This window comes from Polistes fuscatus, unplaced genomic scaffold (genome assembly GCF_010416935.1).
Source record: "Polistes fuscatus isolate 324 unplaced genomic scaffold, CU_Pfus_HIC Scaffold21, whole genome shotgun sequence".
Classification (NCBI taxonomy): domain Eukaryota; kingdom Metazoa; phylum Arthropoda; class Insecta; order Hymenoptera; family Vespidae; genus Polistes; species Polistes fuscatus.
In genome coordinates, this window is record NW_025113098.1 from 422,622 (window position 1) to 449,553 (window position 26,932).

At 33.6% G+C, this 26,932-nt stretch overlaps 3 protein-coding genes and 1 long non-coding RNA gene across 4 annotated transcripts; 3 read left to right on the forward strand and 1 right to left on the reverse strand.

Moving 5' to 3' along the window:
• Positions 1-692: 692 nt before the first annotated feature.
• Positions 693-1,743, reverse strand: LOC122517787 (cytochrome P450 4C1-like). Its single transcript, XM_043636347.1, has 6 exons — positions 1,702-1,743; positions 1,347-1,415; positions 1,070-1,244; positions 936-970; positions 796-852; positions 693-707 (listed from the first exon to the last, which is right to left on the reverse strand). The coding sequence occupies exons 1-5, from the start codon at positions 1,741-1,743 to the stop codon at positions 796-798; spliced, it is 378 nt and encodes a 125-aa protein (XP_043492282.1). The 3' UTR covers positions 693-707.
• A 6,240-nt stretch (positions 1,744-7,983) lies between these two features.
• On the forward strand, positions 7,984-9,512 carry LOC122517842 (cytochrome P450 4C1-like). The gene is made up of 7 exons (XM_043636438.1): positions 7,984-8,229; positions 8,333-8,423; positions 8,559-8,741; positions 8,826-8,895; positions 8,986-9,112; positions 9,220-9,289; positions 9,397-9,512. The coding sequence occupies exons 1-7, from the start codon at positions 8,140-8,142 to the stop codon at positions 9,510-9,512; spliced, it is 747 nt and encodes a 248-aa protein (XP_043492373.1). The 5' UTR covers positions 7,984-8,139.
• Positions 9,513-11,915: 2,403 nt separating this feature from the next.
• On the forward strand, positions 11,916-20,182 carry LOC122517798. Its single transcript, XR_006303930.1, has 2 exons — positions 11,916-12,294; positions 19,898-20,182. It is a non-coding gene; the product is annotated as an uncharacterized LOC122517798 (long non-coding RNA).
• A 267-nt stretch (positions 20,183-20,449) lies between these two features.
• Positions 20,450-23,724, forward strand: LOC122517843. The gene is made up of 5 exons (XM_043636439.1): positions 20,450-21,197; positions 21,282-21,446; positions 21,534-21,974; positions 22,142-22,444; positions 23,240-23,724. Exons 1-5 carry the CDS (start codon positions 20,450-20,452, stop codon positions 23,722-23,724), a joined length of 2,142 nt encoding a protein of 713 aa, XP_043492374.1.
• Positions 23,725-26,932: the final 3,208 nt, after the last annotated feature.

The window sequence follows — 26,932 nt, forward strand, 5'->3', positions numbered from 1 at the left end:
ACCGATGCAACACGTCTGTGTCTTCTCGTCACACCTACTACCTAAGCAATTACGTCCCTTAATATATAGTTGAATTTAGAGAATATAACACCGTTATAACAGATATTAACACCGTTCGGACCGTGAGAGTCGTTCCGCGAAGATGCAGACAAAGAATCATTCTTCTCACTCAAAGTAATAACTTAATGACATTTAAAAATAAACATATATGTGTGTGTGTGTGTGTGGTGTGTGTGGTGTGTGTGTGTGAGTGTGTGATACTTTGACTTCTACGAATAAATTCAATATACTCATTATAACCAATTTACCGATAAAGTAATTTAAGTATCACTCGAGTTATTTTGTATATACTAAATTTTATTTGAATGTGTTTATTTTCAGTTATTTTTGAAATTGCATCTTTTATAGGTTAGGAGCGAATACCGATATCCTAATAAAAAAACTAGAAACGTATAGTATTGAGAATTTATTTTTAATTTGTACGGTTAATTATATATTACAATTGTTTGATTAGTAACATAATAATGACAACAATGATAAATATTATCTCTTTTTAAATCTCAAAGAAATATAGTTTCAGCCGGTTTCGTAGTAACACTGAGTTTTAGGTTAACATTTGCAACTGGTATAGGTTCGTCTATTTGAATAATAATTTTCTCAATACGGTAGCAGCTATTGCCTTCATTTGGTCATGGCAAATATTTGACCTGAAAAAGCAATATTCAATAAAAATGTACTTAGCCGATCGATTGTTTAGAATACTATTTCAAGAATGCATAAACATGTGTTTTTTACCTATGCATCCTCTTCTCCCAGTGCTGAACGGAATAAAACATTTAGAGTTATATTTTCCTGGTAAAATCGATCCGGGTTAAATCTTAAAGGATCAGCCCAATATTTTTCTTTTCGGTGTAGTGTAAATATCATAAAAATACCTGACAGTTTTTTGGTAATATCACATAGTCGTTCACTTAATAAATAAATAATCATACATATTATTACTACTAAGACTGTAAACTCAGTGGGAAAAGAAAAAAAACAATAAAAATTTTATTATATATAAAAATACCTTTTGTATCGCGCTTTAGTGTTCGCCCAATAACTAGTGCAGGTGGGAAAAGACGTAGCGTCTCCTTGATGACTCGATCAAGATATTTCATTTTCTTAGTATCTTCCATTGTAATAGGAACCTCATTTGGATCGCTTGAGCCGTACAAATCGTACAGCTCTTCGTATACTTGATTCTGGAATCGAAAAAGCCGAATAAATGATACAAGTATTGTATGAAAATATATTGATTTTTAAAAGATAATAAATAATAATGAATAAGTGGTATCTGAGCGTACTTGAATGTCCGGAAACGTGGCTAACATTAAAAATAAAAATGTTAGCGAATTAGCGGCAGTATCACTTCCCTAAAAATTAATACAAATTGTTTTTTACGTTTACTAATGAAAAAAAATTTTAAATAATCTTAAATAAATTCATCTTACTGCAAAAACCATTGTATTTATTTCATCACGAATATCTGCCTCCGATATTTCTGGTTTCGTAAAAGGATTTAAATATTGCATCTAAAAATGGACTGGTATCTTTTTCTTTTTTAGAGGAGAATAATAATATTTTATTTATATTATTATAAAAGGTATTCATCGATAAATTCATTACTAAAAAAATATTTTTTAAAATGATTATTCTTACTTGCATGTGGATCTTTTCCTTCCCGGGTAAAGTTATCTTCATTCATTGAATTCTTCTTTTTCTTTATAATCTTAACGAATATAAAAATTATATATACATGAAAATTATTATTTTATTTCAAAGTAATATATTTTTTTGATATTTGACAATTTAAAACAAAAATGGTTTCTTGGTATTTTTACCTCGTTTGTTATTTTATTTAAGGGGGAAAGAATTTCTTGTAGCCGTTTCCCCATAGATGAATTGTTAAATATAATATTTGGATGTAACCAGAATTTCAGTACTCTTGTTGCAGCTATGTCCATCGCTCTAAATAAAAATAAAATTCACAATAAAAAGACGAATATTCAATAATATTAGATTATGTTATAAATTTAAAAATATTCTTCTGATTATTACTCCGACATATATTCATCTAGTTTGCAATCCGGATTGCTCTGCAAATTTAAATCACTTTCCAATAGGCTATCTGTCAGTACAAAAAAAAACAATTTTTAGAAAATTTTAATGTGTCCATCTATATTTTTTATAATTTCCAAATCTTACCATATATTATCCAGCGTACATAAATGTACGTAATGCATAATGTCTACGTTTTTTCCGTTTGTAGTTTCTAAAATATTAGCTAGTCTGTTTGAATTTTTTATCATTGAGTCCATATAAGTCGAAACCATTTTTTCTTTGAATACTGGATTTAAGATTTTTCGATGAATGTCCCATATTGATGCTTTAAATACGAGAATATTTCTTAATTTAAATATTTATAGTATCTTTTTTATATATTTATTAATTAATAAATAAGAAAAGAGAGATTCTCATATATTCATGTGTAGGTGTGTAGGCATTATATGCAATCATAAATAAAGAAAACTATTTTAATTAGCAATCGTCTAAAAGACATATTTAAAAAATACTGTATTACAGTAGGGTATACATAGTTTTTTTTTATTAATTAAGAAGAAAGCAAGTAAACCTATAGTTTACCTGGTGCAGTAAATAATCCATCACCTAAAGCATTTTTCATAGGGAAATATAGAGAACTTTTTTCATAACCGCTAGAACTTTTTGATAGAACCTAAAAAGGAAAACAAAATTAATCTAAAAAAATTCGGAATAAAAATATCTTATTCGGGAAAATCGTTTCTAAAGAAGTGCATTAAATTTGATAGATCTTACCTCAATATTTTCAGGATCATCCAAGATTACGACTAATTTTGGGCCAACCCACAGTAGCCACGGCGAAGAATAGATTGTAGATAATTTTATTATTTTATGAGTTATATCTAATTGTAAGACAAATTTATTGAATAGAAGTCGCATAAATATAGATATTATAAATAATAAATAAAAGTATACCTTTTATATCACCAAGTAATATATTCAGATTTCCAATCAGAGGATAAGGCTTTGGACCTGAGCATTTTTTTACCAATTTATGTTCACGAAATTTATCTGATATATATTTAATTAAATAAAATAACAGTATCATTATTACTATTGGAGTAAAAAATTTAGTAATATACAACATGATTAGTTTAACAACTTATAAATTATAAAACAACTTAAAATAGTATTAAAATACTTCTGGATCTTCTCTTGTATGCTAAGAACAGATATTAAGTTGATACTCCGCAGTGACTTCTTGTATCTTTTGCGTCTTAACAGAAACTAAGAAAGAAACATCAAACGGGAGCCTATTTAAGCAAAACCAATATATTACTTTTTCAAGTTTTCAAGGATACCATCAACACGTATGAGCAAAGTTAGACAAAAAGATCTATTTTATCAATTCATTTATTCCGTGCGTAATAATGCTAATTTACATAAATAGAAGAAGTTAATCGCTGTTATAAACATAGTTTCTTCTTAAAGAAATCTTCTTTTTTTTCCCTTCCCTCTGTTTGACTTGTATTATGCTAATAAAGTGAATAAACGAGATACATTAAATGAGATGCAAGAAGTGTTTGGATTATAGATCAGATTGAAATGACTTTATTTTCCATTATTGTTATATAAAAGTACCGATTAGTTTTAATTATTCGAGAAAAAATATACATCATTTTCCTTATCCTATTATAAATGTTAAATAAATATGCAAGACAAAGTTTTATTTTTCTAGCACGTCTTTTTTTGCACGATTTATTATATACTTCTGTTACGTGTTTTATTACACTATCTTGTCTGATAATGATTCAACAAAAATTCGTTAGAAAATTATTTTACATAAAAACGTAATAGTCCGGGAGCCTGTGGTTATCAAACGGTATGTAATTTACCAAAATCCAAAATTCATTCAGTCAATCTCTCATAATTACTATACATTAGGCGGAAACTAACTAAGCTCGGCGGTGGTCCACATGCCGTCACTTAGGTAGCGTAGTTACAAAATTCAAACCAACTTCAAGAGCATTTTACCAAGACTGTCATTTTGATATTTTTTTTTTACTATTATTTTTATTAAAAAAAATAATTGCAGACAATTGTAAAAGTTTTTAAGTTATAGAAAACACTTTTGAAAGTGCCAAAAAAAAAACAAATATCAAATGTATTTTAACTTATCTAAACTTTCTATGTTATTTATTATAGTATTAGGAGCCTACATTTTATACGGTAGAAATGTTCTACGGTATCAAAAAATAAAATAATAACATCCCGGCAGACAACGAAACCTTATCTATAAACAATAGTAAGTATGAGAGTATAATGACGATAATAATATTATAATTGAAATTTGTATTTGTATTTTTTATCCGTTTAAAGCAAAATACGAATTTGATAAAAGAAAGTAAGAGTTGTTTACGCTATAAAGAAATAATATATTTTCATATCTATAACAAATTTTATGTTTTCTATCCATCAATGTTATCTTCGGAATCATTTCCATCATACAATGGATTTTTATAATCAACTCAATTGATTTTTTCAACACGTCGAGCGCTTCGCGAATTCTTAAGAAAATCACCGTCAGGCAACGCGCGCGTTACTTATATTAGTAAAAAAAAGACCAATTTTTTCGACAGTGACTGACGTGGAACTCAACGTGTTAAAAATGAAATTTAAATTTGTAAATTGAACCAATCATATTTAAACAAAAATTAAATTTATGAAAATTAGAAAAAAAGAGAAAAAGGAAATTAAATAGAACTTTACAAAATTATAAATTTAATTACGTTCACTATATACGTTGCACTCTGTACCCACGTTCCAAAATATACTAGAAAAATATTTGCCATAGAACCGCTACTGTAATGAGCTGCAAAAAAGAAGAATGTTATTTCAAGTAAATACAATAATACTGTATTATTAAGAATAGAAAAAAAAAAGATCTCTTTTGGCATTATATGGTATAGTTTTCATATACATTCGTATTTACTTAGTCCACTCAAACGGGTCCAATTTCTGAACTTCTGATGACAGCGGGGGAAATTGATCTAAGGGTAAGTCGACGACGCTGAATCGAATGGTGCTAAATTTTTTGCAATAGGATCCCAAGTTTTTAAGAAAAAGGGTAAAAAATGGATAAATGGCCTTATCTTAGAATCTAGGCATTTAATCAAAAAATGTTTCAAACAAAAGTTGTAGAGAATTAAAAAATACATAAAAAATGTTCTATGGTTTATCTTCGTATTTGCAAAAATAAGCGAGAAAGAGTGGTAAAAGTAATTGTACTAGTAGGGGAAAGCAAGTCTTGCCCCTCTGTCGGTTTTATCACGCGAGCGCGCTAGTATGCTAGTTGCGTGCGAGCGTCCGGGTGTACTAATCACAAACGAAGTATCTTCGGACCCCTTTCTATTTGTTTAGGCGATAACGAGTATTTTTTTTTCCTGGCCATCGAAAGCTGAGCGTTTTGTATACGATTTTTTCTTTCGGTAGCAAGCATTTTTCGTTTTGGCCATCTAATGTCGAGAGTATATATCTATTTATACCGACGTATAAGCGCGGCATTTTTAAATCGAATCTTGATGCTTATGACACGCCGTTTTTTTATTTATTGTCAAAAATAGTAAACCTTGAATAAAGAAAAACAATAATTTATTTTAACAGAAACTATTATTATTTAGTCGAGAGGAAAGTAATGAATAAATTTTGTGCCTCGCCATAAAATTAATTAAAATAATTAATTGATATTAATTTTTCCTCACAAAAATTTATTTCTATATAAAATTGAATACGTATTATTTGTAAGACGAAATTTAAAATTTAAATATTTTTCCTAATAAATTACTTATAATATATAATTTTAAATTACTGATTTTTTATTTTTTAATTTTTTGTGTATTAAATTGAATACATATTTGAAAAAAAAAATTTTCTATCTACACATAAAATTAATTTAAGATATACAGAAAAGGATATTCTAAAAACATGGAATTTATTTTTTGTCTAGACATAATAATAATATAATAATAAATTTAATTAAAAATAAACAAGGAAATTAAAAAGTTATAAGAAAAATTAATAATGATAATAATAATAATATTATTAATAATAATAATAATTTTTTTTTTCTTTAAGTTATTTTTTTCTTTGAAGTTATTTTTTTTGAAGTTATTTTTGAGATTATTGAGGTTATATTCGTTTTGGTAGGCCAAAGAAATGTAACTTCTTACGTGCGTACATAAGTACATACGCACCAGTTTTTTTTTGCTTATGTGAGTGTCTTAGACGTTGATTGTATTTGTTTCTTTATTATTGTCCTCGGAGAGCGTATTGAAGTTCCTGACAAACTTGTAACAAATTTTTCAGTAAAGGTCATCTGAAGGTCAACATTTTTCACGTCGTTGGATTCGGTTTTTCTTTAACTCATAAGAATATTTTTGTAAAAATATTTTCCTTTAAAAAAAATACGATGACTTTTATATTTTGAAAAATATGACCTTGAAAAAAAAATTCGGCCTATCACTATAATGTGCGTCTTTGGACAGAATATTTTTGTCCTCTAACATTTTATCTATCGTACAAAATAAACGAGATACTTTAGGTGGTCGAGTTAGGCAAAAGACCCTATATAGTATAGTACTCATATACATACGTATGCACGTGCTGTAGGTAAGGTTTCGATGTGTTCCGGGATGTTATTACCGGAAAAATTGTCTACCGTATAAAATGTAGGCTAGTAATACTATAATATATAACGTGATATAACGAATTAACGTATTTCATTAAAATACATTTAAAATTTAATTTCTTTTGAACTTCTATAAGTGTCTGCCATAGCTTAAAAACCGTCACAATTTTCTGCCGTTTTTTTTTCTGCATAATAATACTAGTAAATAATAAAATATCTAGACGACAGTCTTGGTAAAAAGCTCTTGAAGTTGGTTTAAATTTTGAACCTGTGCTACCTGGACATTTGAACCTGTGCTATATGGACCGCCGCCGAGCTTAGTTAATTTCCGCCTAATGTATGTATAGTAGGTATGAAAGATTGACTGAACGATATTTGGATTTTGGTAAATTACGTGCAGTATGCTGGCCACTGGATCTTGGATTATTGCGTTTCTATGTAACAATAATTTTCTAATGATTTTCTATTGAATCATTATCAGACAAGACAGACGTGTAATAAAACACGTAATAGAAATACATAACATATCATACGATTAAAACACGTGCGATCAAAAGAAAATTTGTCTAGCACATTAATTTAACATTTTAATAAGATAAGAAAAACTGAGTATTTTATCTTGAATAATTATAACTAATCGAAACGCTTATATAATAATACAAAATAAAGTCATTTCAATCTGACCTTTAACCGAAACACTTCTTGCTTCTCATTTTATGTATCTCGTTTGACTAGTAATTATTTATTTGCATATTACAAAGTCAAATAGAGGGAAGGGAAAAAAACAAGATTTCTTTAAGAAGAAACTATGTTTATAACATCGATTAACTTCTCTTTTCTAATGTAAGAAACTACGTAGATGATACATTCCGAGTACGCAAACTAGTATCGAATAAGTATCGGAATAAATGAATTGATAAAATACAGCTTTTTGTCTAATTTTTTCCATACGTGTTTAACCTGACATCCTTGAAGCCTGGACAAAGTATGATCTCGATCTTGCTTAAATAGGTTCCCCGTGTGACGATTCTTTTCTAGTTTCTGTTAAATCACCAAAGATATAAGAAGTCGCTGCGGAGGTTAAGCTTAATATCACTTCTTGGCTTACAAGAGAGGGCCCAGTTGTATTTTAAAACTATTTTTGCTTGTTTATAATTTTCTATTTGTTTAACTAAACATGTGGTATATAAATAAAGTTAGTGTTTCAACAGCAATAATAATAATGTTATTCTATGTTCTGAAATATATAATAAATAGATTTCGTGAGTATAACATGGTAAAAAAATTTTCGGGACCTAAAGCTTACCCTTTAATTGGAAACCTGAATATATTTCTTGGTGATTTAAAAGGTACATTTTTCTCATAAATTAATGAAATTATCTGAAAACTATTCTTCGCCGTGGCTATTGTGGTTAGGCCCTCAATTAGCCCTAATCTTCGATGATCCTGAAAGTATTGAGGTAAGATTTATCAAATTTACTGCACTTCGTTATAAACGGTTTGCCCGAATTAGATTTTCTCTTATTTCGGCTTTTTTACATCAATTTTTTGCTTTCTTTTTAGTTTCTATTAACAAATTCTAACGGTTATGAAAAAAGTTCTGTATATGACTTTGTGAAATATTCTTTGGGTAATGGAGTGTTTACTGCACCAGGTAAACTATAAGTTCACACGTTCTATATATATATATATATATAAGGATCTCTCTTTGTCTCTTTTTTAATAAATAAATATATAGAAAAAAAAACATTATAAAAAATTAAAGTAAGAAATATTTTCTTATTCAAAGCATCTATATGGAAGATTCATCGAAATATCTTACATCCAGTATTCAAAGATACAATGGTTTCAACTTATGTGGGCTTAATAGTAAAAAATTCAAACAGACTAAATAACATTTTAGAAACTACTAACGGAAAAAACATAGATTTCATGCATTACGTACATCTTTGTACGTTGGACATCATATATGGTGAGATTTGGATATTCTGAAAAGTTCAAATATATGTATGGAACTATTAAAATTTTCTAAAAATTATTTTTCTTATACTGACAGATAGCCTATTGGAAAGTGATTTAAATTTGCAGAGCAATCCGGATTGTAATCTTGATAAATATATGTCGAAGTAATAATTAGTAAAATATTTTTTTATTTGTATTGTAATCTACTATTATTGCATATTTGTCCTCTTATTGAGAATTTTATTTTTATTTAGAGTGATGGACATAACTATACAAAGAATAATGAAATTCTGGTTACATCCAAATATTATATTTAAAAATTCATCTAAGGGAAAACGTCTACAAGAATATCTTTCCCACATTAATAAAATAACGAGCGAGGTATAAATAAAACGATTACTCACACTTTTAATTATCTCAATTTTCCTCAATATATTTTTCTAACAAAATTAATATTTTATTCATGTATAAAACTTTCACTCCTCAAGATTATAAAGAAAAAGAAGGAGTCAATGCACAAGGATAACTTTACCCAGGAAGGAAAAGGTCCATGTTCAAGTAAAAATAACCATTTGAAAAATTATTCTTTTAATAATGTATTTATAGAAGAATGCTTTTTATAATAATTATAAATAATATATAATTATACTCTTCTCTAATTAAAGGAAAAGATACCAGTTCATTTCTAGACGTCATATTTAAATCGCTTTACGAGTCCGGAGAATATTCGAAGCCAGATATTCGTGATGAAATAAATACAATCGTTTTTGCAGTAAGATGAATTTATTTAGGATTATTTAAAATTATTTTTTCATTCAGTAAAAGTAAAAACAATTTGTATTAATTTTTAGGGAAGCGATACTGCCGCTACTTCGCTAACATTTTTATTTTTAATGTTAGCCACGTTTCCGGACATTCAAGTACGCTCAGATACCACTTATGCATTATTATTTATTATCTTTTAAAAATCAATTATATTTTCATACAAAACTTGTATCATTTATTCGGCTTTTTCGATTCCAGAATCAAGTATACGAAGAGCTGTACGATTTGTACGGCTCAAGCGATCCAAATGAGGTTCCTATTACAAAGGAAGATACTAAGAAAATGAAATATTTAGAACGAGTAATCAAGGAGTCGTTACATCTTTTCCCACCTGCACTACTTATTGGGCGAACACTAAAGCGCGATACAAAAGATATTTTTATATATAATAAAATTTTTATTGTTTTTTTTTTCTTTTCCCACTGAGTTTACAGTCTTATGTAGTAATAATATGTATTTATTTATTTTATTAAGTGAACGACAATGTGATAATACCAAAAAATTGTCACTAAGTTATTTCAATATTTTCATTGCACCGAAAATATAAATATTGGACTGATCCGTTAAGATTTAACCCGGATCGGTTCTTGCCGGGAAATTATAACAAGAAATGTTTTCGTCCGTTCAGCTTTGGGAGTAGAGGATGTATAGGTAAAAGCATATTTTTATTCATTCTTGAATTAGTATTCTAAATAGTTGATCAATAAAGTATTTGTTATTTTAATATTTCTTTTTTAGGTCAAACATTTGGCATGACGCAAATGCGGGTAATAGCTGCCACTTTATTGAGAAAATTTCTTGTTCGAATAGACAACCCAGTTTCCGTTGAAAATATTGACTTAAAGTCCAGAATAACTTTGCAACCAGCTGAAACTATATTCTTGAGATTTAACAAGCGATAATATTTATAATTTTTGTTGATATTATTTTCCTAATAAAATAATTTTATTTTTACAACAGAGGATACAATATCACAAATAGACTGAAAAATAAACACATTAAACTATTAATTAAGTATTTTACAAAATAACTCGAAAGACACTCAAGTTGCTTTTATCAATAAGTTGGGTATATTGAGGATATTTGATTTTATTCATAGAAGTCGAATTATTATATAGTAATTCTTAACTTTAATATAAATTTATTAGTTTTGAGTGAGAAGAGTGAATCTTTTCTCTGCATCTTCGCGTTCGATTCTCACTGTCAATAAATACACTGCTCGAAGAATTAATTGTGTCTGTATTGCATTAATTGCAAAAAAAAATTATCGAGTAAGGAAAAATTAGAAACTCTTCCTAAACGCGATGGTACTTTAGACGAATTATCTAAAAATAATAATTCAATTTACTCAAAAATAACTTTCTTTAATGTAATAAATTTCTGTAGGAAATATAATTTAACATATATATATTCTTATCGAATTTTCAATTTGAATGATCTGAAGACACGCAATCTTCGTCATTTATCAGATTCGACTTTAAATCGTTAATATTGTCACTTTTTGGAAAATTTCCTGATACTCCAGAAATGTCAACTGCACTATCTTCTAAGCCTTCTAATCTCATATATGCTAAATGTATCAGCACTATCAACTACTAATTCATATGCCAAATAAGCTATTTATTGAAATCGCTGTTTATATAGCCAATCGAATAAGTCTAATTTAAATTGTTAATTATGATTTAGTTCTGCAATTTAAATGCGTTTACTATTCATTATGCTGCGTTGTCAATGCATTATTGTATAAAAGAAATCTTTCCTAGGGCTTTCGATGACCTGTGATTTAAAATTGTTTTTATATAAGAAAAATATTTCCGTATGAACGATACGTTAAACGATTCAAGATAGTTAATTCTTTTAAATTCAAGAAAATGGAATACTTGCTGTAATAGACAATTTTTTCAAGATCCTATAAATATGTTGAATAGTAATATACTTCCATATAATATAGTTTTGTTTGAAATACTTTTCGAACATTCTTAATGCAGCATCAAAGTATTTAAATATTAGGGAAAATTAACAATTTATAGCATTAAAAAACATTCAACTACAAGTAATATTTTATTTTACATTTTATTTAATATGAATAATATAATATAATTTACATTATACGAATCATTAATCTCATAACATAGCAATACTTGAGATAATGTTTCTAATTGTTAGTATTGCACGCATAAGAAACTTTCACAGGAATTAATTTAGATGGTAAGAAGAATGTAGAATTAATAATATCCAGGAAACGTATATAAATGTGGGAATCGAGCACCTCCAAGCCAAACACTTTAAGTAGGCGTTCGTGAGGAGATTGGACGGTGTGCCCTGGATAGCTCAATTGGTTTAAGAGCAGTCGCCCGGAAAGCGGAAGATCTGGGTTCGAGTCCCGGTCCAGTCTGTCCAACGGCCCAATTTTTTCACAAATCCTACATTTTGGGGGCCCCTCCAGGATTAAAAGAGAATAGATTTCATGTGTGCAATAAAAAGTCGTATAAAGTCGTATAAAGTCGTGTGAAGTTGCATAAAGTTGTATCAAGTCGAAAGTTGCGTTACAATTACCAGCAGTGTGAATCCGATTCTAAGTTGATTAAGAGTGTTGCGCGAGGAAAGTTGACCACGCGTGAATACTAAAGTAAAGTTGTGAAGTAATCGGTAGTGTTGGTGTAACGGTGATATAGGAGGACGATAAAGAAACATTAAGATTAAGAAAAGTAGCTGTTTAAACGATGGCTCAATTGAAGGTGTCACATTACGCCGAACCGAGCAGCCCCCCGCACGAGAGAGAAAGTGTTTAAATAGGAATTCTATGGGCATAAAGAATTCTAAAGAGGTTGACAGACAAGCCAGAATAAATGGGTAATATTTTCTAAAAAAGCTTAGGTTACAGGCGACTAGAAATAATTCTAAGATTTTCGGTCCACTCAAGAGCAAGGGCCACATGCTCATGCTGTTTCCCGTTATGTGGACCAGATGCGGGTTTGAACGGGAAAAATTCCGAGAGCTGTGGAAAATACTCTCTCGCTGAGACGTTACAGGCGTTAAAAGAAAGAAATATCGATGACCAATAGGGAATCTGTGATTTAATAAGAAACGCCCTGTAGGAAAAAGAGAGTCCTTCCCCTCCCGCAATATGCGGAGTATAAAAGACGGACACGAGACCGGAATAGGGGCTTATTTGGAGAGTTACATAAAGAGTGATATACAGAGATAGATGCATAAGTACGAATAATTTGTAATAAGCCTGAGGTCAGTAAGGGTTTAAGTCTTAAGTGCGACTATTAGAAATATATCAAGGTAGTTTTTTACTTGTATTTTGTTCTATTGTGTATTGTTAAAATATATGATCCATATTTAGTAAAACTTCGCACAAAACTGTCATTTACCCCGACCTTTAATCGAACATCTGGCGACCGTGACAGGACTGGGGTCTTTCTAGTATTACAGTTTTGTGCAAAAGTTATTTTAGTGCTTTATAATTAAAATGGATCTTTTAAAAAGGAAAAGAACAATGGCTCGCGCTGCATTCACAAAAGCGTATAACACTTTGAATGCATTACTGGATCCAGCAAAGGGATCGAGTAGGGAAGCGATTTCAAACTACCTAGCACAATTGGAATCCAAAACACAACAACTGACTTCAATTTCGCAATCGTACTTGGATCTGAGAATGGAAGGAGACGATTATTCGGAAGCAGAAATCGAGCAAGAGACGAACGAAACCATGGAATATGAAGAAAAATTCTTGGATATCAAGTCCCGAGTCGAGCATCTCTTCAAAGGGACAGAAAATTCGTCTACCTCCGCACCAGCAGCTGTCGCCCTTCCAGCACAACCAGATATAAGAGTGTCTTGTAATTTACCGACGATCCGATTGCATCAATTTAGCGGTAATATAGAAGATTGGCTACCATTTTGGAGTTCGTTCAAGAAAGTACACGAAAACTCCGGGTTGACAAAAGAAGACAAGTTTCAATATTTAATGCAATCTATGGAGCCGAAATCTCGTGCAGCCGCATTGATTAAAAGTTATCCGCCTACCGCTGAAAATTACACAAAGGCGATTGATAGTCTAATGGAGCGGTACGGTGATACAGATCTGCAGATTGAAGTATATATACGTCAATTATTGCAACTTGTTCTACGGAAACCAGCCAGGTCTACGAATCATTTCCTCTCTGGTTTATATGATAACCTCGAATCACGTTTGCGAGCGTTGGAATCTTTGGGTCTCACCAACGACACGTACGCGACCATATTGTATCCTCTCGTAGAATCAGCACTACCAGAAGAATTATTGAGAGCGTGGCAACGTAGTTGTTCACTACTAAACGCTAATTACATAGGAGGAACAGGAGTTTCCGCTAATCGTGGAAAAGGGCGATTAACTCGACTCATGGAATTTCTGGCAATGGAAGTGAAAAGTGAGATGAAAGTTTCCTTAGCAATGGAAGGTTTTTTGCCAAGTGATAACCGTGAAAAAGATAAAATTTCAAGAAATCGCCCACACATGAGAGACGTTCCTAGTGCTGCTAGTTTACTTACGACTAATAAAGGGAAAGGATCTTCGTGCGTGTTTTGTGATTCTAGTGAACACAGTAATGTCAATTGTGAGATCGCGAAAACCATGAGCCTACGGGAAAAAAGGGAACATGCGAGGAAGTACAACACGTGCTCCGTCTGTTTGAAATTCGGACATCATTATAAGCGATGCTTCGCCAGGGTGAAGTGCGACGGATGCTCTCGTAGGCATGTGACGCTCATGTGTCCAGTAAACGTAAAGGACGATACCGAAAAGGAGGAAACAAAACCGAAAGGAATCACCAATAATAAAACGGAAATTAATATCAATGAGTGTAGTTTAGCGAGTTACTGCAACGATGCAGAAGTGCTTATGCCAACTTTGCGTGCAAAACTAAGAAACGGAAACAAAGAAATTAACGTTCGTCTAATTATAGATAGTGGCTCTCAAAAATCGTATATCACTAAAGAGGCAGTACGCAAAATGGGTTATGAACCTTTAGGCGAACAAACTATGGGACACTCACTCTTCGGCGGAAGAAGAACGGAAACGGTGTGCCATAAAAAATACCGGGTCCGCTTAGGTGACCTCGACGACACTTATAGGTGCAATTTCGTCGCCATGGACCAGGATATAATATGCGAAAAAATACCGCGAGTGAAAAATGAGGAGTGTCTCGATGAGTTGAAGAAATTAAAAATTCGTCTAAGTGATACGCAAAGTGATGACCATGCAGTCGCAATACTCGTTGGTGCCGACATTCTAGGCAAATTATTAACTGGACGTTGCCATAATTTGAAGAATGGTCTCGCCGTTATAGAAACACGCCTGGGTTGGACTGTATTGGGAAAAGTTCCCACACGAGAAAGACGTAAGGATGCCGTCGGCACGGCAATTTCGATGTTTGTCGAAAATGTAAACGTCTCAGATTTATGGTCTCTTGACACTTTAGGAATAAAAGATCCTATTGAAAATAAAAGCCACAAGGAAAACGAAGAGGAAATAAAAGCCTCTCTTTTAAAAACAGTCGTGATTAACGAAGAAGGACATTACGAGGTGGGGTTACCGTGGAAAGAAAACCACCCACCTCTAAAAGACAACAAAGAGATAGCTCATCGCCAACTACAAACCACAATCAAGAAACTGAAGGACCAAGGACTTTATCAAGAATATGACACTGTGTTTAATGACTGGTTAAACGAAGGGATCATCGAGCGAGTTCCCATAGAAGAGGAAAAGAATTGGGGCCATTACCTACCCCACCGAGGAGTTCTAAAGGAAGGTTCCACGACAAGGCTTCGTCCGGTCTTCAATGCCTCAGCGAGAGGAAAAAGCTCGGTGTCATTAAATGAATGTTTACACGTAGGCCCTAATTTAATTGAACTTATTCCTACGGTGCTTCAACGCTTTCGAAAAGGTAAAATAGGAATAATTTCCGATATAAGAAAAGCGTTTTTACAAATAGGCATAAATGCAAATGATAGGGATTTCTTGCGGTTTCTGTGGTACGATGGTAGCGGCAATTTAATGATTTTGCGTCATCGCAGAGTAGTATTTGGCGTCTCATCGAGTCCTTTTATCTTAGGCGCTATTATTCATAAACATTTAAATGATTTAATTCATCGGACAGGAAGCCATGAGTTCACTACTAGCATTATTTTACAACTTTTACAGAGCTTTTATGTAGACAATTCGGTTACTAGTGTAAATACAAGGGATCAACTCATTCAATTTATGACAGAAGCTACGGCTATGATGAAATTAGCGAGTTTTGATTTGCGAGGGTGGGAGTATAACGGAGATAAGACATTAGAAACCCAAACATCGGTGTTGGGCGTCACATGGGATAAAATAGACGACACATTATCTCTAAATATACCAGCTTTAAATCAGTTTCGCGAAGCAAAAGTAACGAAACGAAACATCCTCGCGTTAGCACACCGCGTTTTTGATCCCTTAGGCTTCGTTTGCCCCGCAGTATTCGAGACTTCTACTACGAGAAACGTGGAATGAAAAATTGAACTGGGACGATGACGTACCGTACGAATCAAGACAAAAATTCTTAACGTGGGTAGACGATTTGACAAACCTAAAGAAAATCCGTATCCCCAGATGTTTCTTAGGGGAGATCGAGGAAAATAGTAAGATCAGCCTACACACCTTTTGTGACGCAAGTAGCGTCGCTTATGCGGCGGTAGTTTATATTCGCGTTGAAAGTACGTCGGGCGTAAAAGTATATTTTGTTCAAGCAAAAAACAGAATCGCGCCAGTGAAAAAAGAAAAAGCGAACACGCGCATAAGTATTCCGCGACTAGAACTACTCGCCGCCGTTATCGGTGTACGTCTAACAATCGGTATATTAGACAGTCTCGACCTCGGTAAAGTGGATATATATTATTGGTCGGACTCATCCACGGTCCTAGCGTGGATACAACGGAACAATAATTGGGGAACCTTCGTATTCAACCGGGTGAAGGAAATCAGACAATTCACTAATCCGAGCCAGTGGCATCACATTCCCGGTGATTTGAATCCGGCGGATTTACCGTCGCGCGGTTGTACCTGTAACCAATTAGCATCTTCGCACTGGTGGGAGGGTCCGCGATGGCTCCAAGAATGCGCGGAGAATTGGCCTTCTACCGAAGTCAAATATGATGAAACGGAAATATTCGAAGAAATTAAAAAGGGTACTATCAAAAGAGAGACAGACAATGTCATTTTGCTAACATTGACCAACCGTAATCATAACGAGCAGCGGTGGTATGAAAAGTTTTCCAGCTATGCAAAAATCGTGAGAGTTTTCGGCTGGATGAGAAGATTCCATTATAACGCGAAAAATAAATTAAACCGTCGAAAAGGGGATTTATCGCGCCAAGAAATCGAACACGCCGAAATTAATTTATTAAAGCTTATACAACTAGAAAGCTTCGCGGGCGTAAATGATGAACAAATTAGACACCTATCACCTTTTCTAGATAAATATGGAGTAATGCGGATAAAAACAAAAATCCTCATGAGAGAGGACACTTACGATTTTAAATGTCCGGTATTATTACCAAGGAAAAACAAATTCGTAGAATATATTATCGCCGAAACCCATCAGAGGTTAAAACACGCAGGTGTCGAGATAACAATGAACAACTTAAGGGAAAGGTATTGGATACTTGGCGGACGTAAGACAATTCGGGCGGTTTTAAAGCAGTGTGTGGACTGCTCGCGGCATGACGCTAAACCCATACAACCAGTTGTAATCCCCCTACCGTATGATCGGGTAAAAGAAGCAGCCGTGTTCGAAGTCATAGGCGTAGACTTTACTGGACCTATTTACTTAAAGGGTAACCAAAAAGCCTGGGTGTGTTTATTTACTTGCGCCGTTTATCGAGCAGTTCACCTAGAGCTCGTCACGTCCTTACTACGGCTTCATTTTTGATGGCACTGAGGCGTTTTATTGCGCGGCGGGGTAGACCGTCGGTTATCTACAGCGATAACGGGACAAATTTTGTAGGACTGAATAACGCATTCAAAACCATAGATTTTGACAAATTAGCTAGAACGGTAGCGATTGATCAAATCGAGTGGAAATTCAATCCGCCCACTGCCGCGTGGTGGGGAGGTTTTTGGGAGCGGTTAAATGGAATCTTGAAACGTCTACTACGAAGAACTTTGCGCAGATCCTCTTTGAATTATGAAGAAATGATGACAATACTACTCGACTGCGAAGCTATAATTAACAGTAGACCGATAACTTTTCTATCGGAAAATAAGCAAGACCTCGTACCACTGACGCCGTCTATGTTTTTGCAAGACACTAAAGACATAGGTGTTTTAGACTTAGATAGAGTTGAAAAATGCGACTTTGCGAAACGTTATAATTACAGAGCCAAAATTAAGGAAGGTCTTCGACGTCGGTTTCGTACTGAATATCTCGGAGCGTTAATACATCGTAAGGGTGTTAAAAGAGAAAACCGTAGCATAAAAGTTGGAGATATTGTATTGATAGAAAACGAAAATAAGAAAAGGATAGATTGGCCACTAGCCCGCGTAGAGAAACTTATTTACGGAAAGGACGACAAAGTAAGGGTCGTTCATTTAAATACCGCGACGGGTAGTTTGGTACGACCCATACAGAGGGTCTATCCACTTGAGTTAAAATCAGACTCAAATGAGTCTCGAATAGATGCGCTTATTGTAAACAGTTATGAGAAAAATAATTCTTTAAGTTCTCCGGAACATTGCGACGGAATAAACGACTGCCGTATGACGAGGAGCGGAAGAGCATCGAAAAAACCAGATAGGTTAAATTATGATTAAATTTTATTCTGTATCCTCCGTAGCGTAATGTAGAGTAACAAAAGATTGAGATAGGCCATGTGTTAGCAATCTCAATAGTGGGAGTGTGTCACATTACGCCGAACCGAGCAGCCCCCCGCACGAGAGAGAAAATGTAAATAGGAATTCTATGGGCATAAAGAATTCTAAAGAGGTTGACAGACAAGCCAGAATAAATGGGTAATATTTTCTAAAAAAGCTTAGGTTACAGGCAACTAGAAATAATTCTAAGATGTTCGGTCCACTCAAGAGCAAGGGCCACATGCTCATGCTGTTTCCCGTTATGTGGACCAGATGCGGGTTTGAACGGGAAAAATTCCGAGAGCTGTGGAAAATACTCTCTCGCTAAGACGTTACAGGCGTTAAAAGAAAGAAATATCGATGACCAATAGGGAATCTGTGATTTAATAAGAAACGCCCTGTAGGAAAAAGAGAGTCCTTCCCCTCCCGCTATATGCGGAGTATAAAAGACGGACACGAGACCGGAATAAGGGCTTATTTGGAGAGTTACATAAAGAGTGATATACAGAGATAGATGCATAAGTACGAATAATTTGTAATAAGCCTGAGGTCAGTAAGGGTTTAAGGTAGTAGTCTGGTAACTTATGCCTATTTTCATGACTTTTTTGGAGGATGGTTTTTTATAGGAAAATGAAAATGAATTATCTTGAATATTTAGAGTGTTTTTATTTACATATTGAAAATATAAAAAAAATTTATTTGAAAAAATTTAATAGTTTATAACTATTATTATTGTCACTCGAAGTTGGAACCTCAAAAAAATGCACATAGGTGGCCCGGGTGATTTTGGCTCTTGATGTCATCTGAAATCAAATATTCTTGATTATTCTTAATCTATAGAATATAGAATATACATCTCATTCTGGTCGGATCTACCGAAGTTAAATTTCAAGCGTAAATCACAAAATGGCGGACTTTGAAAAAAAAGTCCTTTTATTTTAGCAAAGAAAGGGTTGTAAAATAAAAAGTTAGGGGTGGAAAAAATTCTCTTTAGTACCGACGAGAACTATGTATGTGTGGAATAGCCTGCTAAAATTTGAAAGCAATCAGTTCAGTAGAAAAAAAGTTAGGACCCAGGCCGACCAGAAAAACAATGTTTTGAGAAAACGCGTTTAAAGTTCAACAACAAATTTTCCTAAGTAAACTTATACTTACGTCAATCGTCGATGCCTGGACTCCGAGGCGCTCTAGGAAACTCGTTATAACTCCCGAAATATTTCGAATTTCTGTCTGAAATTTTCACAGTATAATCTCAAGACATTGCACTTTCAAATTAAGCAAAAAAAAAATTTTCGATTTTTTGAACTCAAGTTACCAGACTACTACCTTAAGTCTTAAGTGCGACTATTAGAAATATATCAAGGTAGTTTTTTACTTGTATTTTGTTCTATTGTGTATTGTTAAAATATATGATCCATATTTAGTAATACTTCGCACAAAACTGTCATTCACCCCGACCTTTAATCGAACAGAAGGTAACACTCGAAACAAGTGCGGATGAGCAGGAAGTTGGACGTTAGGAATTGAACGAAAAGGCCGTTGAAAACACGTCACTAAGAAGACGAGTTGAAGAACGAAAGCGTCAAGGTAAAGCAGTCGAGAAAGAAGCCGTCACTTACACCTATGAGCAGATTGACTCCATGAAATTAAGGGAGTTAAAAGAAGCGGCGAAGAAGTTAAGGTTATCCACAGTCGGAAATAAGCAGGCGTTAAGAAATCGCTTGAAAGATGCGATGAAAGATGAAGAAAGCGAAGACGAAGAAAGTGAAGAAGAAGAAGATGAAGAAGAAGAAGGAGACGAAGGCAAACGAGAAGAAGAATCACAGAGAGGTGGACAACGCGGGGAAGGAGGAGTTAGCGTTGCTACGCAACAACTCGCTTCGTTTTCCATAAAGGATGTGGAAGAAAGCCTATCATATTTCAACGGAGAGGATAAGCTACTGATAGATCATTGGATCCACGATTTTGAAGATACCAGCGTATTGTTGGGATGGAACGATTTGCAGAAGTTTATCTACGGGAAACGTATGTTAAAAGGAGCGGCAAGACAATTTATATCGTTCGAAAGAGAAATTAAATCATGGGACAGCTTAAAGCGTAGTTTGATTAGGGAATTTCAGGTAAAGGTAAATTCAGCCACGATTCATAAGCAGTTGTCCAAGCGTAGACAACAACCAGGCGAAAGTAGTCGTTTGTACATTTATAGTATGCAAGAAATCGCGAATCAAGGTAACATCGAAGAAGACGCCCTTATACAGTACATGGCGGATGGTTTGTTAGGCGAACGTCGCGATAAGGCAGTATTGTACGGATCCCGAACGCTCACAGAATTTAAAAATAATATTCAAATATTTGATAAACTTAAAGAAAGTAACGTACAAGGAACGCGATTTAGAAAAGATAATCAAGGAAACGTAGCGTCGGCACGTATCGGTAGATCTCCGGCGATAAAGAAAGGCCATTGTTACGGGTGCGGTTCGGAAGCACATAGTTATCGTTTCTGTCCAGACAAAGAAAAAGGTCTCAAATGTTTTAAATGTAATAATTTCGGTCACATAGCGAGTCATTGTAATAAATCACAGCAGCCGTCGGAAAATAAAGCAAGTATCAATTGTGTTCAATCTACTACGGATAGAGTTGCGATCAGGATTAATGGTTTGTTAGCATATGCGTTATTAGATACGGGCAGCGAAGTAAGCATTATAAATTCAGAGCTATATAATAAATTAGGAAGACCAAGATTATATGAAACCACTCGACGATTGACAGGGTTTGGTAATGCGAAAACAAAGCCAATAGGGAGATGTGAATTAAATATCGATATCTAAGACGGTAGACATAAAACGGATGTATTTGTAGTAAGCCAGTCAGATATGAGATACGAAGTTCTTTTAGGAAGAGAGTTGCTGAAAGAGTTAGACGTTCGTATAAATAAAGGGCGAGTAGAAATAAGACGACCAGACAAAAGACTCAGCGAGGAGATAAGCGAGGGATCGGTAAAATCGAGCGACTATGGTTATGTTGGTGGGGAGCAACGGACGGATACAGACGATATGAATGCAAATAAAGAAGTAGAAGATATAAAGGCGATAATGGAAATAAAATATGTAGATACGGATGAAATAGACGTAAAAGAACCGTACAAGGTGCGCATAAAAGAATTAATACAAAATTATAAGCCAAATACTAAACCAGACGCGCGAACAGAGACAAAAATAAAGTTGACGGATAATATTCCAGTTTGTTCTAAGCCGAGGAGATTAGCTCCGAAAGAGAAAAAAATAGTTACGCAACAATTAGACGAATGGTTGGACGAGGGAATGATTCAACCCAGTACAAGTGAATATAGTAGTCCGGTAGTAGTGGTACCTAAGAAGGACGGAACTTACAGAGTTTGTATTGATTACCGTAAATTAAATGCAAAGGTGATAAGAGATCGATTTCCAATGCCATTGATCGAAGACTGTCTCGATGCGTTGACACAGGGAGTGGTATTTTCGACAATTGATCTTAAGAACGGGTTTTTTCATGTCAAGATTGAGGAAGATAGCCGTAAATTCACTTCGTTTGTTACTCCAGACGGGCAATTTGAGTTTCTTAGAACACCTTTTGGGTTATGTAGCAGTCCCGCCAGTTTTTTAAGATTTATTGTGAGGTTTTTGGCGATTTGGTAAGGAAGAAAATAGTGTTAACATACATGGACGATCTTATTATCCCAGGTATCAATTACGAAGATGCGTGTAGAAAGTTGGAAATAACGTTAACGGTAGCAGCTCAGAACGGGTTAATTATAAATTGGAAGAAGTGCAAGTTCCTTCGGGAGGAAATTGAGTTCTTAGGACATGTGGTGTGGAATGGGAGTATTCGGCCATCACCCACGAAAATAAAAGCGGTACAGCGGTTTCCGGAACCGAAGAATAGAAAACAAATTCAAAGTTTCTTAGGTCTGACAGGATATTTTCGTAAATTTATTAAGGATTACGCTAAGATAGCAAGACCATTATCAGATTTGTTAAAGGCAGGTAAGCATTTGTCTTTGATACCGTTGAAAGAGAGTCGTATTCGCGATTAAAGTATTTTTTGTCTCAAGAGCCGGTGCTCCGTATTTATGACCCCGGAGCAATGACGGAATTGCATACTGATGCAAGTATAGACGGGTTTGGCGCCGTATTATTGCAAAAATACGACAACGAAAATAATTACCATCCGGTTCATTACATGAGTTTAAAACGTCGGAAGCAGAGAGGAAGTACCATTCGTATGAATTAGAAGTCCTAGCGATAATTAAAGCAGTTCAGAAGTTTAGAGTCTATTTGTTAGGAATAAGATTTAAGTTAGTTACGGATTGCCAGGCATTCCAAAAGACGCTTAAGAAAAGGGAGTTAGCACGAAGGTAGCAAGGTGGGCGTTGTCATTGGAAGAATTTGACTTTGAAGTTGAACACCGTCCAGGAGAAAGAATGAAGCATGTAGATGCACTTAGTCGTTATCCGGTAATGTGTATCGAAGATACATTATTACAAAATATAAGAAAGAAACAGGAAGAAGAGGAAAGATTACGTGTCATACGTCTTGTAGTAGAAAAAGAGCCATACGAAGATTATATTTTAGAAAATAATATTTTGATGAAGCGTGTAAACGATAAGAACGTGATAGTGTTGCCTACGAGCATGCAGTCTAATATCATAAGAAAGATTCACGAAAATGGTCATTTCTCTGTACGAAAGGTAGCCGAAAAAATAAAAGAAGAATTTTATATACCGGGTCTGAAAGAAAAAATCGAAAAGATCATCAGCTGTTGTGTACCGTGTATATTAGCGGAGCGTAAGCAGGGGAAAAAGGAAGGTCAGTTACAGCCGATACCGAAGGGGGATAGACCGCTCGAGACTTATCATGTCGACTATCTAGGGCCGATGACAGCGACGAGTAAAGCTTATAAGCATATCTTGGTAGTGGTAGATGGGTTTTCTAAGTTTGTGTGGCTATACCCAACTAAGACGACAACCGCACGGGAAACGTTAGAAAAACTTGGGATACAGCAGAGAACATTCGGTAATCCGACACGTATTATTACAGATAGGAACCGCATTCACGGCAACAGAGTTAAAGAGTATTGTATAACGGAAAGGGTCGAGCACGTTCTAACTACCACCGGTATACCGAGAGGAAACGGTCAGGTTGAAAGAATTAATCGAATTATTATCTCGGTACTGACTAAGATGTCGATGGACGCGCCTGACAAGTGGTATAAGCACGTAGATAAGTCCAAAGAGCGATTAATAGTAATTATCAGCGTAGTGTAGATGCGTCACCTTTCGAGGTAATGTTTGGCGTAAAAATGAAGCAGCGCGAAGATTTAGCTATTTTAGAATTAATAGAGAAAAGGCGATATTGCAATATTCTGACGAGCGCTTAAGACTGAGAGAAGCAACGAAGGAAAGTCTGTTAAAAATTCAAGAAGAGAATAGGCGTAATTATAACCGTAAATGTAAGAAAGCGAGTGTTTACAACGAAGGCGATTTAGTAGCGATAAAGCGCACGCAGTTTGGTGCGGGGTTAAAGATACAAAAGAAATTCTTAGGTTCGTATAATAGTCCAGTCAACGGGGGCCGTTTTCCTCGATCTCAGGAAAGAAGGTGAAAACTTGATATAAGGGTAAATAGACGACGCTGAATCGAATGGTGCTAATTGTTTTGAGGTGAAAGGTGCCGTTTTTTAGAAAAAGGGTAAAAAAGGATAAAAATTGGTAAAAAATGGCTTTATCTTAGAATCTAGGCATTTAATCGAAAAAAGTTTCAAACAAAAGTTGTAGAGAATTAAAATATACATAAAAAATGTTCTATGAATTATCTTCGTATTTTCAAAAAAATCGAATAAAATTGGATTGAAGATGGGAAAATAATTGTAAGAGTGGGGAAGCAAGTCCCGCCTCTCAGTCGGCTTTTACACGCGAGCGGGCTAGTGTGCGTGCGAGCGTCCGTGTGCACTAATACACAAACGAAGGATCTTCGGCAATCTTCGGGACTCTCGGTCTTGAATGAAAGTGCGAGTGAGAGAACAAACCATATTTCTCTCTTTTTATTTATCATGCGATAACGAGTATTATTGTCCTTGGCCATCGATTGTTGAGCGTTCTGATATTTCTCTTTTTATATTTTTTCTTTCGGTAGCAAGAATTTTCCGTCTTGGCCATCGAGCGTCGAGCGTTTTGTATATCTATATATCGGCGTATAAGCGCGGCATTTTTAAATCGAATCTTGATGCTTATGGCACGCCGTTTCTTTATTTATTGTCGAAAATAATGAACCTTGAGTAAGAAAAAAATAATTCATTTTAACAGAAACTATTATTATTTAGTTGAGAGTAAAAATAATGAATTAATTTTGTGTCTCGCCATAAAATTAATTAGAATAATTAATTGATATAAATTCTTTGCCTCACAAAAATTCATTTGTATAGCAAATTGAATACGTATTCTCTTTAAGACGAAATTTAAAATTTAAATATTTTTCCTATTAAATTATGTATTTTATAAAATTTTAAATTACTGACTTTTTGTCTCGTAAAAATTTATTAGTTTATCAAATTAAATACATATTTGAAAAAGAAGAATTTTATAACCACAAATAAAATTAATTCAAGATATATATGAAAGGATATTCTAAAAACGTGGAATTTATTTTTTGTCTATACATAATTTTAATTCATTTTTATTATGTTATAAGAAAATAGTAATGCATTCTGATTCATTTTCGAAGTCTTAAGAATTGTACGAAATAAAATGAGCTATTATCAATTGGTGCGTTAGCGTCAGTAGTAACGTCTTCGTTTCTCGCGCTGGGTATTAACGTTCGATTCTTCGTGGGGGAATTATTTTTTTTATAAGTTTTTCTAACCTTAGGTTATATAAATTGTTTTTACATTTCCTAATTTCTAATTATATATAGAAAAAAATTAAAATTATTACAAAAAAATTAAAAGCAATAAATTTTTTTACATCTTGCACAAATAAAGGAAGATTTATTACTTAAATTACAAATTCATCCTGTAAATATCATCCTGTAAATATCATCCTAAAAAATGTCTCGTTTCGGCACGTTAAAAATTAATTTTTGTTATTATATTTATTGGATATTATTTAATTTATAATTAGTGACTTTATTACCCGCGTAATAATGTTGATTTCTTAATAAATTTTATATCGTTAATGCAAAATTTGAAAAAAATCTGAGGTGGGACTCACTGACCGTCTCCTTGTTAAGGATAGAAAAACTTATAGAAAAAAATAATTCCCCCACGAAGAATCGAACGTTAATACCTAGCGCGAGAAGCGAAGACGTTACTACTTACGCTAACGCACCAATTGATAATAGCTCATTTTTTTCGTACAATTCTTAAGACTTCGAAGATGAATCAGAATGCATTACTATTTTCTTATAACATAATAAAAATGAATTAAAATTATGTATAGACAAAAAATAAATTTCACGTTTTTAGAATATCCTTTCATATATATCTTGAATTAATTTTATTTGTGGTTATAAAATTCTTCTTTTTCAAATATGTATTTATTTGATAAACTAATAAATTTCTACGAGACAAAAAGTCAGTAATTTAAAATTTTATAAAATACATAATTTAATAGGAAAAATATTTAAATTTTAAATTTCGTCTTAAAGAAAATACGTATTCAATTTGATATACAAATAAATTTTTGTGAGGCAAAGAATTTATATCAATTAATTATTCTAATTAATTTTATGGCGAGACACAAAATTAATTCATTATTTTTACTCTCAACTAAATAATAATAGTTTCTGTTAAAATGAATTATTTTTTTTTACTCCAGGTTCATTATTTTTGACAATAAATAAAGAAACGGCGTGCCATAAGCATCAAGATTCGATTTAAAAATGCCGCGCTTATACGCCGATATATAGATATACAAAACGCTCGACGCTCGATGGCCAAGACGTAAAATTCTGGCTACCAAATGAAAAAATAGAAAGAGAGAAATATCGGTTTACTTTCTCACTCGCACTCGTATACAAAACGCTCGACGCTCGATGGCCAAGACGTAAAATTCTTGCTACCGAAAGAAAAAATATAAAAAGAGAAATATCAGAACGCTCAACAATCGATGGCCAAGGACAATAATACTCGTTATCGCATGATAAATAAAAAGAGAGAAATATTGGTTTATTCTCTCACTCTCACTTGCATTCAAGACCGAGAGTCCCGAAGATTGCCGAAGATCCTTCGTTTGTGTATTAGTGCACACGGACGCTCGCACGCACACTAGCCCGCTCGCGTGTAAAAGCCGACTGAGAGGCGGGACTTGCTTCCCCACTCTTACAATTATTTTCCCATCTTCAATCCAATTTTATTCGCTTATTTTTGAAAATACGAAGAAAACTTGTAGAACATTTTTTATGTATATTTTAATTCTCTACAACTTTTGTTTAAAACTTTTTTCGATTAAATGCCTAGATTCTAAGATAAAGCCATTTT